Source organism: Manihot esculenta, chromosome 2 (assembly GCF_001659605.2).
Source record: "Manihot esculenta cultivar AM560-2 chromosome 2, M.esculenta_v8, whole genome shotgun sequence".
Taxonomy (NCBI): Eukaryota; Viridiplantae; Streptophyta; class Magnoliopsida; order Malpighiales; family Euphorbiaceae; genus Manihot; species Manihot esculenta.
The window spans coordinates 10,715,906-10,734,538 of NC_035162.2; the positions used below are offsets into that span (position 1 = coordinate 10,715,906).

Below are 18,633 nucleotides of genomic sequence, written 5' to 3' on the forward strand. Positions count from 1 at the left end.
ACTCTTAAATTTATAAAAATCATAATTATTAAATATAAATAATCATATAAGTGATAATTTAAAAAATATTAATTACATATTTATTTATTTTTAAAATAATATAATTAGAAAGTTGATAAAAAATTATATTTTTTAATATATATAAAAAAAATTATAAAATTATAGAATAAAATGAGTATAATGTTTATAAATTTAAAAATTTATTATGGGATGAAGACCCAAACGGACAAGCAACTGTCCTCAAGAGAAAAGCTCTCACTATATAAAGAGTTCACGGGCACAGAAATTATCACCGAAGCATCCTTCAACGCACCACACAATGGTCACCCCCAAATCTCCCACCATTTCCCTCCTCTTCTTCACCATCTTAATCCTCCATGCCCAAATCCAAGCAAGCTCAATCAAAACTGTAGTTGTCCTTGTAATGGAAAATCGTTCTTTTGATCACATGCTGGGTTGGATGAAGAAGATGAACCCAGAAATCAACGGTGTTAATGGAACTGAGTGGAACCCATTGAACACAAAGGATCCTAATTCAGACAAATTGTTTTTCAAGCAGCAAGCAGAGTATGTTGATCCTGATCCTGGTCATTCTTTCCAAGCTATAAGGGAGCAAATTTTTGGGTCTAATGAAACCTCCATGAATCCTCCTCCCATGAATGGGTTTGCTCAGCAAGCTTTCTCTATGGACTCATCTGGAAACATGTCTGCTGATGTGATGAATGGCTTTGATCCTGATAAGGTCGCTGTGTATCAAACTCTGGTTTCAGAATTTGCAGTCTTCGACAGGTGAAAAATTCTGCTATCCTTTTTGCAATGGGAAGATTTTATATTATTATTTTTAAAACTTGGATTGTTTTTGGAAAATATTTTATTTATTTGTTAATTTGATTCTTTTTCTTCATTTTCTATCTCTGTTTTTTTCTCTCCAATTCTAAAGAACACATCGCCCATCACTCGCATTTAAGATTATTTATTACTATAATTTTGTATTTTTTTTTACTCTTATTAATTGCCTGCTTAGCTGAGGTGACCACGTGTTCTGACAGGTGGTTCGCATCCGTGCCGTCGTCGACACAACCGAACCGGCTATACGTCCACTCAGGGACATCAGCGGGAGCCACCAGCAACATTCCGGCATTGCTGGTGAAAGGTTACCCACAAAGAACTATATTCGAGAATCTGGACGACGCCGGGATATCCTGGGGAATATACTACCAGAATATTCCCGCAACGTTGTTCTACAGGAATCTAAGGAAGATCAAATACATCGGCAACTTTCACTCATACGATTCGACTTTTAAACAACATGCACGGCAAGGGAAGCTCCCCGGATATGTTGTGGTGGAGCAGCGGTACATGGACACTAAGCAAGAGCCAGCAAATGATGATCATCCTTCCCATGATGTATATCAAGGCCAGATGTTTGTCAAAGAGGTGTGGTGTTTATTCTCTCCTCACTCTATTTTTAAATTTAGTTTTATTTTAAAATAATATGTAAAATTGGTTGCAGGTGTACGAGACGCTAAGGGCTAGTCCACAGTGGAATGAAACTCTTCTCGTGATCACATATGATGAGCATGGAGGGTTCTATGATCATGTGGCCACACCAGTAAATGGGGTCCCCAGCCCAGATGGAATAGTGGGGCCAGAGCCATTCTTGTTCAAGTTTGATAGGCTGGGAGTTAGGGTTCCTACCATAGTGGTCTCGCCTTGGATTAACAAGGGCACTGGTAAGTGCTAATGAATATTTATTAATTATTTTTTTAAAAAAAATTCTTCGATTTATTATTTAATCTTATTTATTTCTTAGCCATTAACAATATTTACAATTTCAAATTTCTATGATCTATTATGTTTCATCCTCTGATTCAAACATAAAGAGTCAATGATGAGAAACTTTACAAGGCTCTCCACTACTCAATTAAACAATTTTTTTGTGAGCTTCTTACAAATTGTGACAGCACTCTTAAATAAAAAAAAAAAATTATATAAAAACAATATCATTTGATATGAATCATTTTCAAACATGAGCTATGATCTGGGTTTTTTTTTTATACTTTATGATTAAGTTTGTTAATTTAAAAAATCAAAATAACTGAACTCTGTTAATAGATGCTGACCTGTATTAGAGTGGGAGCACATACTGATTTTTATTTTTGAAGTTGTACATATGTTGAAGATATTTTCGTTTGAATTGATTGAAAAACCATATGGGTATGGAAGTTTTAAAACTTTATGATGAAGGGTGAGCAGGCAATGTCATTATCTCTATTTCAGAAACTTTTCAAAAGCAGACAATGGGAAATTGACTTTTTTTGTTTTTTTTCCTATCTTATCATCCTCTTCATTTGTCAAATTTACAATGTGAAATCCTTGCAAAAAGTAGGCCACTTTCTTGTTATCTCTCAACCAACTACTTAGTGGTGTGAGTAAAATAAATAGGTTGGTTAGGACATCATAGAGGTATCTCTTCACTTTTAGGGCAGAAAGTTCGGAAAACTTGAGCTAAGTTTTCACATATTGCCAAAATTTTTACCTAGTTGGCAACTTGTCATTTCCAAGAAGGGCATAATTTAAAGAAATGAAACTCCTTTCCAGCATTAGAAACTTCTCAAAAAAGTTAAAATCAATCAGAAAGGAAATGGGTTTTTACTTTGGGGATGAAAGCTTGTGCATGTGTCCAAGATATTGGCATGCATGCATGTCATGTGGTCTCTTTCTTACGTTCTTTCTCTGGCTGTGATTGATTGATGTCATTTTCTACTTTCTAGTGCTTAATTTAATTCAATTTTGTGTCAAAGAGAAGATAGATATAACTTGATTGAGAATCAATCTGCTAATACAATAGTGTTTTTGATAAGAAATGGAAATTTGTATGCATCTGAAAAAAGTTAGAACTTAAGCTTGCATAGTAGAAGTGAAGTTTTAATTATGTTGATGGTGATTCAGTTGTTCATGGTCCTAATGGGTCACCATTTCCGACATCGGAATATGAACATTCATCCATTCCGGCAACGGTGAAGAAGCTCTTTAACCTGTCTTCACCTTTTCTAACTAAGAGGGATGAATGGGCTGGCACATTTGAGGGTGTTGTTCAGACCCGGACTGAACCCAGAACTGATTGCCCAGGTTAGTTTACTTCACCTAGACCGCATTTTTCAATCCATGCAATACAATCTGTAAAATATAGGAGGTTGTGACATTATAGAATTGTAAGTTCAGCTTCTGCTCATATGTTACAATCTGTTCATCTTGATAGTGCAACTACCAACTCCAGTCAAGATCAGGAAAGGTGACGCCAATGAAGATGCAAAGGTTAGCGAATTCCAGCAGGAGCTACTGCAGCTAGCAGCAGTGTTAAAAGGAGATAACATGTTGACAAGTTTTCCTGAAAAGATAGGGAAAGAAATGACAGTAAAGCAAGGGAAGGAGTACATGGAAGATGCGGTGAGACGCTTCTTTGAGGCAGGACTCTATGCCAAAAAAATGGGAGTTGATGATGAACAGATCGTTCAAATGAGGCCATCCCTCACTTCTAGATCATCTAAACCAACCAACTACAACCCATAACAACATATTATATCATACGACAGTTACAAATGTAACTATAGCAACAGAAAATAAAAGCAAATAATGGTTTCTCCGTATTGTATGCAACAAATGCCAGCGTTGTGTATTGAAAATCAAGCTCAGATATGCAGGAAGAACAGTATTTAAATCAAACAGTAAGACAATAAAACCTCGTAGGAGTTCGCATAAACAATGCAAGCATTCTGTAGTTAAAAGCAAAAAATCTTGTGGGGTTGAAGGCCCTGCTCAATTAAATTCTCAGACTGCACAGTAACTTGAACAAGAATAGACACATTCTGATCAGTGGCAACAAGGAGTACATATGACAGAGTTCTAGAACTTGACATGCCTTTTTCTTTTCCAAAAACACTATTAAAAATCTGAGAGTAATGAAGTCTAATGGGAAATCAGCTGGAAGAAAGAATTATGAATTCCCATGAACCAAATGATGGGAATAGTAAGCTCAGTCAACCTATAAGGCTTTAAAATTATTTACTAGTACTCAAGCCTCATGAGCCATAACTAGTGACAAGGCCAGCAAAAAGCGAGTAGCACAAAGCAACGAACATTCAGTTTGATTATAAGGTTTGAAACATCCCAAGATACACAATTTAAAACTAATTTCAAATGCGCAAGATGTGTACAAGAAGAATTCAGGGCCTTCCATGATTAATTCACAAGTGTCAAAATCCAAATCCCTCCTATAAGTTGTGAAAAAAAGTTTCCTATTTTTCTATCTATACCACTCTTTGGTACCCTACAAACAGTATACATAAAGATTCATACGAGGATGCAAACATTCTGAGCAGAAGATCGATGAACTTGTGATCCGACTTCAATCTCATTCACCATTTACCTAGCCCCAACCTGGAATATTAGCTGTAGCTTCGTTTACCATCTTTACAAGTCTCACCTGCATACAAATGCATTATTGAGAGAAAAGAAAGAGCCCATGAGTTATCTTCATATCATTACCTATATTTTAAGAAGGTGAAGCCAGGGTACAGATAAATCATAACTTGTAACAGAATTTGAAGGAGATGAAACTAGTGCTTCAAGTTATAACAAAAAAGTAAAGATATATGCATAAATTAAGTGAAAAGTGCATGATAAGGCTAGAATTACTGATTCCTAGGCAAGATCACTTACCATATCGCTTGACTAGACGCTGAAAATAGAACAGAATAATATCTCTACATCAGCAATATCAGAACTCAAGACATCATAAAAAATATTTCACAAACATCTTTTCTTTCGAATCTTGCATAACATTACTGGACGCAATCATAAGCCGAACAAATGGCACAGGCAGCCACTTTCAAATGGAGAGGAAAGATCAAAAGAATATGTACCAACTAACATGAGACTTCATTTACAGGCTGAAAACAATTGAGCGGCTTTTTGTGAAGGCTGAACCTAGTTACATGTTTCATTTTCAATTGGCTTCATTTAATTAAAGTTAATATGTTTAATCCATGCATTTAAGCATTCCCCATTGTATCAAAAATACACACATAAATTAAAGTTCCATTCGAGAAAGTTGATCTCTGCAAATATCTATCTCAGAAAAGCTTAAATGCATTCCTGGTCTTGACCTTATTTACTAACTTCCCTCATTAAAATTGATTTAGTCTCAAATATTTCCAAATTATATTTTCCCAAAGTCTACATAAAAAAAAAATCATTACATACATACCACACTTTCAGGAACTCCAGCTGGGGGTAACGAGAGGTTCCTTGGTGGAGAACCACTTAGATAGGATCTCTTGTCAAATCGCCACTCTCCAATTTTTCCATATGTTAGTTCTCCCTGGACAGTAATTCAGTCAAAAGGAGAAAAAATTGCTAAGTAAAAAATTATACTGGTCAAAATTTGCAAAGAAAGCAATTACACAAAAATAAAATAGAAAATAAAAGTTGAGTATCATATCTTTTATAAAAGCAAGATAGGAATAAGAGAGATTCTTTTACCTTTAAATTATAGTCACATCCATAAGTGTAATGAATGATAAACCTTTTCCCAACTTTCAAATCCCATGGTGGCTGCAACATTAAGAAAGCTGCATAATTTTTCACATGTATTTACAATAGATGGAATGAAACTAAAGAAGATTCCACACTTATGACAAGTACCTGTATCATAAAGTCCTTCCGAAGTATATGCCTAACACCATGCAATGCTGATGCGACAGCATAAGCGTACCTTTGTTCAAACAGAGATACATCAGAAACATTGGAGCATATTTAAGCCATTCAAGATCAAAATTCATCATTCAAAATAAAACGATCTTCTCAAATATTACTGACATTTCTAGCACCCAACCAAATGCCTTGTCAGTCTCTGGGTCATCTTTCATTCTCAATGAAATATTTACCCATGTTGGTGAAATTTCCTCCAGTATGGTCTGAAAAGGATAGTTTAGTTGACAGTGTTAGTAAAGCAATACTGTTCTTGGTGAAACCAAATAGTTCAGCAGTAAAAAAAAAAGTCATTCAACAATCAGCACAGCAATGGGTTATATAAACAAGTATTAGCACCTTCTTGATTTCAAATCATCTTCAAAATTACTTTCTTTCTTTCTCTTTGTCAGTTTCCTATTTATTTTTTGTGGGGGGTGGGGGAGAGCTTATTACTAATGAAAATGAGTGAGCAGTTTAATAGTCAAATATTCATAATCAGATTAGTTAGTCAGAAAAGCTATAATCGCAACCAGGATTTCTACCTTTTTTATTATTACAGGAGAATTCCCTATGGGATCAACATTTGTCACAGGACCCTTTTCCTTGGGATAAAACTTTCTAATAATATTTTCATGTTGAGCTGGTTTAATGTAGAAAAATGGAAACCCAGCAGGATGATCTCCGTGTGCCAAATTAGGCAAAGGATTTACAAATATGTGGTCAGGCTCAGCCATTAAAATGTATCTGCATCAATAGTCAAAATAACTACCTTTAGGATTTCACAGATAAAAAGTATGAACACACACAAAAATAATAATGATAATAATAAAAATAATACTAAACCTAGTGACTGCAGAATAAAATAACAAGAATAGTAAAGATAGCAACTAGAATCTCACTCTTCCTCAATTGTTGCTTTTTCCAGCCATTGCACAAAAGCCCATGGTCGATTTAAGACAATATAACCCTGGATAGAATGTTAAATTTGTAAATGAGTAAAATATGTAATTAACTTATCATTGATCATAATAATTGAGAAGCATCGACTGATTTATGAAGAAAAGGTTTAGGAAGAAGAGGGTAGTAAAAAATGAAATGATAAAAATAGTAAAAGGCACGTTGGAATTAACTTTGTGTAACTTCTAAATGAAAGATTCAATGATGTATAATACAAAATCAGGAAGTTGGGGATTGCAATAAAATGATAGCAAGAGGTGGCTCAGCCGCTCAAGGCTATCACACTCTATTTTCCCTGCTCATATGACCCTTCCTTTTTGCTATTGGACTATCTCCATCATGCTTCATGATAGTCTGAGGCATATGGAATCAGTTCCTGGATTTGTTTCTAGTATCATATTAATGAGTAAAATGGACTTATTGGCAGCATGAAAATTCAATGAGAAAGATCCATGTCCTGAGGTAAATTCTGTCTAACAGTATATTTTGATTAACATATAAATATGCTATTTAATATGTGAACATAAAAACTGAAAACGTGATAGCAGAAATCTCACTCGATCCAAGCCCTCTGGAAGAGGATCAACAACAAAGGTGGGAATCTCATCCATCAATTTATCAGGTTTTCCAGAATGCAGAACTCGAGTGAACTTCCCCATGTCTGATCCAGGCATGTCTTTCATCTTCTTATACCAATAGTACATAATCCGGCATTGCCATTGGCTATAAGGAGCATCTGTAGCTGTAAGGGCAACATGGTATCTGGGATTTGACTTCCCTAATCTCTTCACCTCATGAGGCATATCAGTAATGGGGTCAGCTAACTCCAATCCATCTCCTGAATTGGAGCTCTTATATTGTATTACCAATGTCAACAAGTTATACGTTGCAAAGAAAAAACCAAGTGACAAAAGCACCAAAAATAATGGTGATACTCGCCCCATGTTTTTCCTCCCAGTCATATTGAAGACCAAAGTTAGAAAATAAATCCAACTCGTCAGAAGTCACAATTCAACTGAATCCCAATTCCCCTAGCAACAATAGCATTTAAATAGAAATGCAAGTACATCCAGCTATACCCACTTCATTTCACAGGTCCAGAAAACAATTGCAGCAATAAAATCTCTATACTTTCATGAAGAAAATCCAACGGGGCCAATCACAAACCCGGGGTGAAAGGAAAACAGGAAGGCCAAAATCTGCATCAAAATTAACGAAAAGGAAATGGTAGAGTCAATGCGGCAAATAAAACAATAACAAGTGAAAAAAATCAGTCTCCAAACACAAAGCTATTTCAGTGCCAAACAATCCCACATGTTAATATATTACTAGAACGAAAATTCACTCATCATCCAGAACACAGGTTGAATAAGAAATGGGTAGACACAGATCTAAGAAGACTAGTCACTAGTTAATAGGAAACACGAAAAAATTAAATCAAAAGAAGAGAACCCAAAACACCGAGTGAAAGAGAGATCAGAGAATTACCAGCAAAAACTCAAAAGAGAAGAAGGAGAAGAGAAATAACAGATTGCAATTGAAAAGAGAGAGCATTCTAACCTGAAGATTGGAGGAGGAACAGGGAGGCGGAGAGAGAGAGAGAGAGAGAGTTTTTGGGATTTTGTCAACGGTCGCTGGCAAACGCGGAGGTTTGACAAATGGCCAAATGGAAAATTGAACATTAAAATACAAAAGAAAAAGAAAAAGGTTCAGATGCAGCTGTTATGTAGAAGGTCCATGGAGATGGAGTTGGAGCCGTATGGGCTTTTTTAAGTAATTTCCTGTGTAGAGATGATGAAAAGCCTAGTGGACGGATGACGTGGAGCTTATTAGGCATCTCCAGACATTTGGATTTGGACATTCCTCTTTGCTTTGTCTTCTTTCTCTGGTCTTTTGATATCCATTAGGATTTACACACAAAAGAATATACATCCATTACTCCATAAATAAATGTTATTAAGAAATTTTAATTTATTTTTATGATTGCGGGATGAGATAGAGTTGTGGAGAAAAAGATGGACTCAAAACTCACTAAAACCCACTAATATAATCAATTCATTAATACACCATTCAACTCACGTGTTTAAGGTAGGCCAAGCTAATTAAGAACTGGAAATTGTCAGAAAATGATTTAGCTTCTCTGATGTGATAAAAAATAGAAAACAGGTCCAATTATATCGTGATCCTACCAACATACACGCCGAAAATGAATTAAATAGCTGCATACTGGAATGAGCGAGTAGATATGTCCGCAGATCAGGCTCCTGACCACAGCAAGCTCCTGACCACAGCGGGTAATTTTGATACTACGCATATATGCAAATAAAATATATATATATATATATATATGCTAATTACCTAACATGAAAAAGCAAAGGATTTTCAAAATAAAGGAATTAAATTCAAATGTATATCTCTAAGTTGAATTTACACAGTTTCCTTTATTATTTTTGAACTTGATTAAATACTTGAGATTATTACACATAAATCCTTATATTGTTGTTTTTGAAGCCCTTCGTGCAAGAATGATCCAACAAAGCAGACGATACAACACAAAGAAACCCAACATAATCCCAACATTAATCCATCTAGTATCCTTTTCAAGTCCTCTACTCTTCAACACATCATTCCCAGTAAGCAAACACTGAGAATGGTCTTCAACATGCCAAGAGAAACACTCACTTCTCACACTCCAATACTCATTTGTAAGAAGTGAATCCAACGGATACCTGTACAGAGAAACATAGTACATGAACATCCAATATTTTGGGATGTTCTGTTTTGGAATGAAGTAGCCTGAGAAGAGGAAGAAAGCTCCAAGAACTGTGCAGATCAGAGAGTTCCCTGAAATGAAGTCGGGAGATACTGCACTGAGGAAGAGCACCAGAGAACTTGCCATCAAGACTATGATCCATACTACGAAAGTGAAGAATGTGAAGGCAGAGATTGAGGGATTTAGTCCTACAAGCCAGTAAACAGGTACAGAGAAAAGCACAGCCACAGCAAACAAGAAAGGGAAGAAAATTATGGTGTTGGCAATCATGTAAGACGAGATTCTGTAAGCTCCTCTTGAGGTTTCTTTCATCAGAACTCTTCTTTCTTGAAGATAAATTGGAAGTGCTTCCACTGTTGAAGAAAGAAGAAAACTTAGGCTAAAAGCAAATAGGCCTAATCTCTCAGCTACTCCTCCTTCATCCTTCCTCACTTTCATATATACACTGGCTAATCCAAATCCTCCAACAAGGGCTTGCATTGTTCTCGCCAAGAATAGCTGCTTTGTCCTGTAAATCACCTTCCAAAATCTTGAACACAGAAACATAATCTCAACCAAATTGAAAAAACAACAATTACCCATTTTTTTGCTCTTGATGATACCTTGTTGAGCTTCGCCAATTCCTTCCCCATTCCAAATGGCGTATTCTAGAGGAGATATGCAGGTTTTGGAGTTTGAATGATTTTCAAGTGTTTGTATTATTTCCATTGCGAACTCTAGAGCATTTAGCTGCAACGGGATTTGGAATCCCTGTTTATAAATGGTTTCCTCCAATGATTCCAGGCTACCATTGTGGACAACCGAGCCATGAGAGAGGATCACAAAGTTGTGAATATAACCAAGAATTCTATAGCTAGGCTGGTGGATTGATAACACCACAGTTCTTTGCCTTGATTTTGCCATAGAAGAAAGTAGCTCAATCACTTGAAGCGCTGAGGTACTATCTAGGCCTGAAGTTGGTTCATCAAGGAGTAAAATAGGTGGGTCATGAATCACATCAACTCCAATAGATACCCTCTTCCTTTCTCCCCCAGATATCCCTCTGTTCTCTTCATCACCCACAAAACTATCTGCAACTCCTGAAAGGCCAAGCTCTAGCATCAAGCTCTCTACCCTTTTTTCTCTATCTTTTGAACTCATCTCTTTGAGCCTAAACTTGGCACTATACATGAGAGTTTCCTTCACAGTGAGTAAAGGAAGCAAATTATCTTCTTGTGCTACAAATCCACATATCTTCCTCAACTGAGCCGGGCTAGACACACAGCGATCATTTATCCAAACACTCTTGGGATCAAAATCTTTCTCTCTTACTCTGCCTGATACTATCCGAAGAAGACTAGATTTCCCAGTACCACTTGGGCCAACAATGGCAAGAATTTCAGAACTTCTTGCTTGGAAAGAAACTGACTGAAGTATGTTAACAGGCTTAGGCTTTTGCACCAAGTGAAAAAATGTACATATTGATCCACTAGGACAGATGGTATAGGAAAGGTTTCTTACATTAAGCTTGTAAGGAATTTGTAACTGGTGATGATGAGGTGGCAGTGGCAGTGGTGGCGGAGGAGGAGAAGAGAGGCGGAAAGAAGAGGAGCGGCTGGTGGATTCTTCAGAAGTTGAAAAGAGTATAACGGAGTCCTCTTCTGTGCTTGGTCGCGGATGAAAACAAGTGGCCATATTGATAATTGTGAAGTGAAGGTGGAGGGAATTGATGTATATATGAGCTTTTTTCTGAGGCGGGGATTGAGGGCAAGGTGAGATATGGAGGTTGGAACAACCCAAAGAATTGAAATGGTTGATTGCCAAAGAAGATGAATTTGTCTTGTGTTTCTTTTTCTGCTATGAATTGTGTGGTGAAAGGTTTGGCAGTGTTTGGTGATCTGAGAAAGTTGACTAATTTGACATTGCTTGTCTAAAATTTCCTTTGTTCAAAGTGGCAAGAATCGATAGGTTAGATATCTTAATTAAGTATAAAGAATTTTTTTTTTAGTAAACTTATTATATAAGAGTAAAGCTGCCTTACTTGCAACTAATTTTCTAGCTAGAAACATTGCATTTTCTTTTAAGATAAAAGTTAGGATACCTTAAGAAAAATCAGGAGTCAATATCACATAAGAACTCAGGAGGTACAGAATTACAGGAGAGAAAATTATAGATCATGAATAAAATTCATCAATAATAAAATTATAACAGTCTAATCTAATTTGATTCGATCTTGAAATTCATATTCAAACATTCCACATAGAATTATAATATGAAAGAAGAGATTTAATATAGAATGAATCTAATTGTCAATTCCTGATGACACCAACAAAGACTAAAGAATTACATTTAGATTTAATTTTGTTAAACTCCTCTTTATGAGTTTCTCTTAAGAAAAGAGTTTTCGTAAATTTAAAATTAAAAAGACTAAAATTTAATTTAAATGGTATCAAATGAACTTTTGTTAAGAATGTATTGATCATTAATATTGAAATTAATGTAAGAATTTTTATTCCGATTAAATTATCAATGTTTTAATAATACAATTCTTTTCTTATTTTTATTTAAAATAAGTACTTTAATAAAGCAATTTTTTTGAAAGATTTACAACTTAGTCTCTGGGTATTGTCAACAAGTCAGTATTTTTAGAAACCTATTAAGACATTTTTATCTTTTCTTTTCGTCAATAAAATAGTTTTTCGATCCTCTTTTTCTTTAAAATTAAATAAAATGAATAGTGATAAAAATTTTAAAATCCAATTTTACCCTAAAATCTCTTATTTAATCCTTGGATATTGCTATTATTAACAAATCAGTCCCTATATTTTTAAAAATCTATTAAAATATTTTTATCTTTTTTTATATCTATTAAAATGTGCTTATCGTTTTCTTTCCATTAATGAAATAGTTCCTATTTTTTCTCATATTTATTAAAACGTCCTTATCATTTCTTTTTGTCAACGAAATAGTCCCTCCTCATCGTTTTTTTTCGTCAACGAAATTGTCTCTCTCTATATTTTTAGAAATCTATTAAAACGTTCTTATCTTTTCTCATATCTATTAAAATGTCCTTATCGTTTCTTTTTGTTAATGAAATAGTCCTTATCTTTTCTCACATCTATTAAAACATCTTTATCGTTTATTTCCGTCAACCAAATAGTCCATCCTTCTCCTCCTCAAAAAAGAAGAAGATGATGACGATGATGAAAGAGAAGAAGAAGAAGAAGAAGAAGAAGCTGAAGCAGTAGAAGAATTAGAAGGAGAAAGAATTGATGAAGAAGAAAAAGGAGGAAAAGAATGGGATAATTTAGTTTTTTACTATATTTTTAACGGCAAAAATAGATGGAATGACTATTTCGTTGACGGAGAGAAAAGATAAAAACGTTTTAATAGATTTCTAAAAATATAAAAATTAATTTATTAATAATCACAATACTCATGGATTAAATTATAAAATTTTTTTTAGAGGCTTCATTCCCACTAATCTAAATAAGCTTTGAAGTTCAATAGGAAGCCCAACAGATGAAGCCCACATCACTCTTAGCAGTTTCCTTTCGTCTCACTGCTGCTCCTAATTATTAATTCTATAGAATCACCTTTTTCAAATCCACAAAAGTAATATTTCTTATGATTTTTTTTTATTACACAAGTCATATTTCTTATACATTTGGTTCATTTGAATTTTTTCAAATTTAATACAAAATAATTTTACATTTATGATAGAGAGAAATTCATTGAATTTTGTAGTTTTGACTTTTTTTAATTTGCAAGTATTATAAGTTAATATTTTGTTATCAATATCACAATGTTATACATATATAATATTTTGATAATAAATAAATATTGATGTAATATAATAAAAAATAGATTATTAATCGTCGCTATTTGATCGAGAGATTTAATAATGAATTTTATTTATTAAAAAATTTAATAATATTGTATAAAAATTATAAAAATTATTGTACATAGATATCAATTCCATTTCGATCAGGTTAAATATAAAGTATGTATTTATCTATAAAAAAATATAAAAATAATTAAATAATAAAATTAAAGGCGACTATTGTAAACTCGATATGGTACAAAATAAATTTAAGTGTTTTGTGTTATTCACATAAGAAAATTTAAGATAAATCACTTATATGATGAATAATATAGTAATATTTAGCATTCACTTTTATTTATTATATTTAGAAGTAGTTTTCTCTAAAATTATTTATTTTTTGAAAAATCAAGAAATATTAATTATTTGTTCATTTTTGTCATTTTTCTCTATTTAATACTATAACTATTTTTATAATTTTATAAAATATACTTTATTCCTCTTTTTCTCTCTTAAGAAGTTTTCTTATTTTAATGGTAAATTAATGAAAAAAAATTATTGAAATTAATGTAACTATGTGATATATAGTAATTACTCAAAGTTAAAGTATATTTTATTATAATTTAAATAATTCAATTGTTTGTTTAATTATTGAATAAAAATATTAAGTTACAGATTATATTAATGGAAGTATGCAATTATTTTAGTTAAAATTATCTAAGCACTAACTTAATTTAATAGTTAAAAATATATATAACTTATTTGATATGCACAGATTTGAGTTCACACTCTCCATCTCTTACTTTAAAAAAAATATAAAGTTAAAGAATCTGAAAATTAATGTGTTCTTTTCTCATATACATTGTGCAAATTTTTTAAAAATATATTTTTTAGATACTATAAAAAATGAATTAATTATTTAAAATTTTTATACTCAGAATATTAATATTAAATTTAACTTTAAATTTTCAAATTAATGCATTTAAAAACTATTTCTCTTAACCCAAATAGCAATTCTAACATTAGTGTAAAACATAAAACTTATAAGTTTGCCCTTAAATTTATTTTTCATCAAATATGACTCTTTATATATATTTCTTTAATTACTTTATATATAGCTTCTCTAATCAGTCCATTGAGTTTTTTTTCCCAAATAAGTATATTGGTATTTGCATGGCTGCTTAGAAACGAAACATATTTGCTTATTAGAGAAAAATGTTTAATTTATTTTTATTTAATTGATTTTAATTCATATATATATTTTTAAAAATAATTTAAATAATATTAAATTATTATTTTTAATTTAATAATAAATATATCTAAATAAATCTGAAAGATTTTAGGTTGTATCTCAATTTTCCGTTCTACAGAATAGTATCAAATTGAAATTTTTGATACTTGATTAGGTAGGTAGGTAACCAAAATAAATAGCCCAGAACAAAGTTATATAAGCGGTGGCAAGCCAGACAAGCATACTCTGGTCTTTTGTCCCGTCTGAGTGTTCACAAGTAGAACGTGAATAAATATTAGAAAGATTTTTATTTAGTTACTGTATTATTGTAAATTTTTTAATTAATTTTTTAATTTTAAAAAATATATTAAAATATTTTTAATATTTTAAAATATTGATTAATTAATCCTTTCGTTATTTTTAATTATTTATTATTTAATTTCTATTATTTAAAAAAATTTATTAATTAATCTCTAATTTTATAAAAGTTTTATTAATGAGTTCCTGTATATCTAAAGCATTTTAAATTTTTTTACACTACGTTAAAGTTAAGAAATTCATTAATTAATAAATTTTTTAATTTATAATTAATATATTTTTAAAATTAAAAGACTAATTAATAAGAATTTTGGCTATAGTAAATTTTTTATAAATATTTAATTCAATAAAATCATATTTATTATAAGTTTATATATAATTTGATTATATTTTTATTTTTAATTATCTATTTTTTATAAAATGAGAATCGGGGATTGAAGGAGTACAATCTAAGACTTCTCATATTTATTCAAATATACTTATTACTAGATTAAGTTTATTTTTAATTATTTATTAAAAATATTAATAAATTTTAAATCAGTAGTGTTAGAGCTTCAAAGGGTTGGAACATTTGGAGTTGGAACTCTGATCCCAATTGTAAGAAAAAATTCCTCACTGATTTAGAAAGACAATTAACCAAAATGGCAGTAGATATTTATTTTAACTTAACCCATAGATTTAATAAGTTAAATCTGATAACCAATTGTATTATTACATGCATTTGGTATAAGAAAATAATTGAATTTTATTAATGCAATTCATCAATCATTTGTATTTATTAAAATTTATTTTATTTTAAATAAATTTTAAAATAATAAAATTCAATTAATTTTTTTATTTTATACAAATTAATAATGAAGTCAAATTGATTTATTTCCTTCATCATCTTGTTTATTTTCTGAACTAAACATAAATATTATACTCATAAATAATAATCATTTTTATTTCATTGATTTTTTAAAAAACTATTATTAATATTTTTAAAGATATTAAAATCCTCCCCTCTCTTATATTATCATTATCTGTTTTACGTAATTCTCATGCAATCACGTAATCCTTATATATGCTCATCTCTCTGTCTCCCTCTCTCTACACAGAGACAAACACTAATAGTTTCATCTTTTTCACTATATTTTATTTTCTATATGTGGTTTCCATCGAAAGTGAACCATTCTTCACCAGCGAATAGGAGCTTTGAAGTTGGTTATTCTTGTAGAAAAGAAACAATGCAATGAGCAGGATACAATTTAAGCAAGTATTTGTAAAAAAGGCAAGTGGGTTTACTTTTATGGTAATGATGAACTGCCAAAAATTTCTCTCTTGAGAAACATTAGGAAAGGAGACCTGCAAGATATGTTGCCATGGGGGGAGGAGACCTGCAAGATGTTGGAAAAACATTCTCCTATGAACTAGACTAACGTTGAAAAACAAAAAGCAAGGAACCCAACTTTACTAAGACTCTACTACATAGATTTCAAGAATGACTCCAAAAGAAATTCCTTCTTTTGCCCCAGCAGTCCAGGCACAAGAATTCTATCTATCAATGCAGCGTTCAGAAGAGAAAAATCGTTAATGGGTTAAAGGGAAATTAAGAGGTCAAGAACAATGCAAGCATAGCCTGTGAAGAATGGTGCTTCCGCAAGTTGATTACTGACACTTTTTTTAAGAATGACATTATATCAGAAGTTGATTACTGATAATGTCAATTATCAGGAAAATTATTGGAATAGAACTTCCAAACAAGTTTTTTTTTCCTTTTTCTTTTTTTTAAAAAAAAACTAATATTCTCACAATAAAAAATAACATACTAATAAGATGATACGACAAAGAGCACAAACTCATATATATGACAATGAATATTTCTATATTCATCGCAAAATAATAAGTAAATCAATAATCTATATTATAGTAAAAGAGGCAAATGCAGTCATTTTTAAATTATTATCATTAAATTATTGCTATAATTTAAATATTTATAATAATATTTTGCAGCCATTTTCTTAAATTCATTATAAAGCCATTAGATTGAATGTTTGTAGGTAAATTTATGCAATTTAGTTAATTAATTACGCATAAATCTCTATAAAAAAAAAACATTTAACTAAGATTATGAAATTCATTTGCATACAATATGAAGCTTATACTAGACACATTTGCTTTTGACAAGACACTGGACACATCTAAGGAAGCATTCTTCTTTTCTTGCAGAATTTAACCTAAATGACAAGGCAAACCAAAAGAGGGTTTGCATCCCACAATACTTAGTTCCTTCCTTGAAATTTTTGTTAGAAGTAAGGGCGAGGAGGAAAATCCCAGAGCAAAATATCAGGAGACATCTGGCAATCCATTGGAACTGCGATGTCCTCGCCATAAAAAGCCATGGGCATCCCAGGATCAGTCAAAAAATCAGTTGCAGGAATATATACACCAGTCTCAGTCTCCACAGCCTCATCATGATCGGTTGGCAGCCTGTCAAATGTAGGGTTGCGGAAGGTGGCGGCTACGACCACCACAATACTCGCAGCTACCACCTTTCCGGCTACAATGCCTCCGAACACCTGCCTTTCTGGCCCTGCAAGAGATATCCCAAAAGAGCTAGGAGAAAGCAAAGAGCTAGAATCAGAAGAGCAGTTTTTTGGGTCAAAGGAACCGAGAAACGAACCCCAGAGTCCAATCAGGTTAAAGGTCCCATGTAAGGAGAGAGGTGGCACGTCAGGAGTTTGCTGTCGGAACGTGACATTGGAAACAGAACCAGTCGCACTGACGAGAGTGATACAGGTATCGTTCTTGAGCGCGAAGCCGATGATGGCCTCGATGATATCAGAACCAGCGGAGATCTCTAGGATGGCTGGCTTCAGGTAGGACTCGCTTTCGTCGGTGGTGATACTGGGACGTTTAGGCTTGTTCTTGGAGCCAGGAGGTCTGCCTCTAGGCTTCCTTTGAACCTCCTTTGCTGATTGGATACGATCGTCAGGGGAGGGTTTGTCAAGAGATCGAGGTTTGGGAGAAGATGACGAGGAATTTGCGGGCAGTTTCAGGAGACTTTGGTCGGGGTAAGAGCCATCGGACGTATGAGAAAGCTCTCTTGAGGGAGTGTTTGTCTTGTCACAGACATTGTCAGCCATCTTTCTCAACCCCTCAGAGATATCACTTTGATATTTTTTTTTTTTTAAATAATAACTTCCTGAAGGGAAGAGTGAGGTGAGGAGACAAGCTTAATCAGAGAGAGCACATATATAGTGCAGTTTGGTGGGTGTGGCCCACAGTGGACACTTGAGAGGTCCCCAGCAAAGATTTTGGTAAGAATTCAAAGGTGGGGCACCACATCTGCGCTTAAGTGGGATCCACATATGCAGGTGGGTCCAGGGTTTGCAATTTCCAACTTTGGAAAATGTAGTTAAATTTTTATAGATATATATATACATATTTATTCTTCAAGAACTCACTGTTTTTCTCTTCCTTTTTTATTTCTCCAAATCGTGATGCGTAAACGAAGTAAACCGTTTATAAATTATTCGATTTGATAAAAAGTCAATCGAGTTTGATTCGATTTTTAAACGAATGAAGTTTGAACTTAATTTTTAGACTCGTTTATTAAACGAGATAAATTTAAATTTTATACTATTCGGCTCATTAACACTCGTGAGTTCGATTCATTTTTGAATTTATAAGCAGACTTACAAATAGATTCATGAACAATTTTATTAAGTAAGCTGAAATTATTATAATAAAAAAAATAAATTCAAATCCTACACATATTTTTATAAATCAAATATAAATTTTTTAAAATTTAGTTCT

The 18,633-nt window shown here is 32.6% G+C and overlaps 4 protein-coding genes across 4 annotated transcripts; 1 reads left to right on the forward strand and 3 right to left on the reverse strand.

Annotated features, from left to right (window-relative positions):
• Positions 1-265: 265 nt before the first annotated feature.
• Positions 266-3,726, forward strand: LOC110608642 (non-specific phospholipase C2). Its single transcript, XM_021747917.2, has 5 exons — positions 266-789; positions 1,050-1,437; positions 1,514-1,733; positions 2,953-3,132; positions 3,263-3,726. Exons 1-5 carry the CDS (start codon positions 320-322, stop codon positions 3,571-3,573), a joined length of 1,569 nt encoding a protein of 522 aa, XP_021603609.1. The 5' UTR covers positions 266-319; the 3' UTR covers positions 3,574-3,726.
• Positions 3,727-4,122: 396 nt separating this feature from the next.
• Positions 4,123-8,456, reverse strand: LOC110608643 (hydroxyproline O-arabinosyltransferase NOD3). The gene is made up of 9 exons (XM_021747918.2): positions 8,272-8,456; positions 7,269-7,910; positions 6,654-6,721; positions 6,297-6,498; positions 5,881-5,978; positions 5,707-5,776; positions 5,545-5,616; positions 5,270-5,383; positions 4,123-4,486 (listed from the first exon to the last, which is right to left on the reverse strand). Exons 2-9 carry the CDS (start codon positions 7,671-7,673, stop codon positions 4,430-4,432), a joined length of 1,086 nt encoding a protein of 361 aa, XP_021603610.1. The 5' UTR covers positions 7,674-7,910; positions 8,272-8,456; the 3' UTR covers positions 4,123-4,429.
• Positions 8,457-9,096: 640 nt separating this feature from the next.
• Positions 9,097-11,268, reverse strand: LOC110608644 (ABC transporter G family member 23). Its single transcript, XM_021747919.2, has one exon. The coding sequence runs from the start codon at positions 11,156-11,158 to the stop codon at positions 9,203-9,205; it is 1,956 nt and encodes a 651-aa protein (XP_021603611.1). The 5' UTR covers positions 11,159-11,268; the 3' UTR covers positions 9,097-9,202.
• A 5,756-nt stretch (positions 11,269-17,024) lies between these two features.
• Positions 17,025-18,005, reverse strand: LOC110606294 (AT-hook motif nuclear-localized protein 28). Its single transcript, XM_021745043.2, has one exon. It carries the CDS (start codon positions 17,958-17,960, stop codon positions 17,121-17,123), a length of 840 nt encoding a protein of 279 aa, XP_021600735.1. The 5' UTR covers positions 17,961-18,005; the 3' UTR covers positions 17,025-17,120.
• Between the last annotated feature and the right edge of the window lie 628 nt (positions 18,006-18,633).

Excerpts from the sequence above, each read along its gene's own strand:
- LOC110608644 (XM_021747919.2), bottom strand. The coding sequence starts at position 11,158 with ATGGCCACTTGTTTTCATCCGCGACCAAGCACAGAAGAGGACTCCGTT.
- LOC110606294 (XM_021745043.2), bottom strand. The coding sequence starts at position 17,960 with ATGGCTGACAATGTCTGTGACAAGACAAACACTCCCTCAAGAGAGCTT.
- LOC110608642 (XM_021747917.2), top strand. The coding sequence starts at position 320 with ATGGTCACCCCCAAATCTCCCACCATTTCCCTCCTCTTCTTCACCATC. Across the intron at positions 1,438-1,513 it reads GCCAGATGTTTGTCAAAGAG|GTGTACGAGACGCTAAGGGC; the intron begins GTGTGGTGTTTA and ends AATTGGTTGCAG. Across the intron at positions 3,133-3,262 it reads ACCCAGAACTGATTGCCCAG|TGCAACTACCAACTCCAGTC; the intron begins GTTAGTTTACTT and ends TCATCTTGATAG.
- LOC110608643 (XM_021747918.2), bottom strand. The coding sequence starts at position 7,673 with ATGACTGGGAGGAAAAACATGGGGCGAGTATCACCATTATTTTTGGTG. Across the intron at positions 6,722-7,268 it reads TTCCAGAGGGCTTGGATCGA|GGTTATATTGTCTTAAATCG; the intron begins GTGAGATTTCTG and ends CATTCTATCCAG. Across the intron at positions 6,499-6,653 it reads AAAGCAACAATTGAGGAAGA|ATACATTTTAATGGCTGAGC; the intron begins GTGAGATTCTAG and ends CTATTGATGCAG.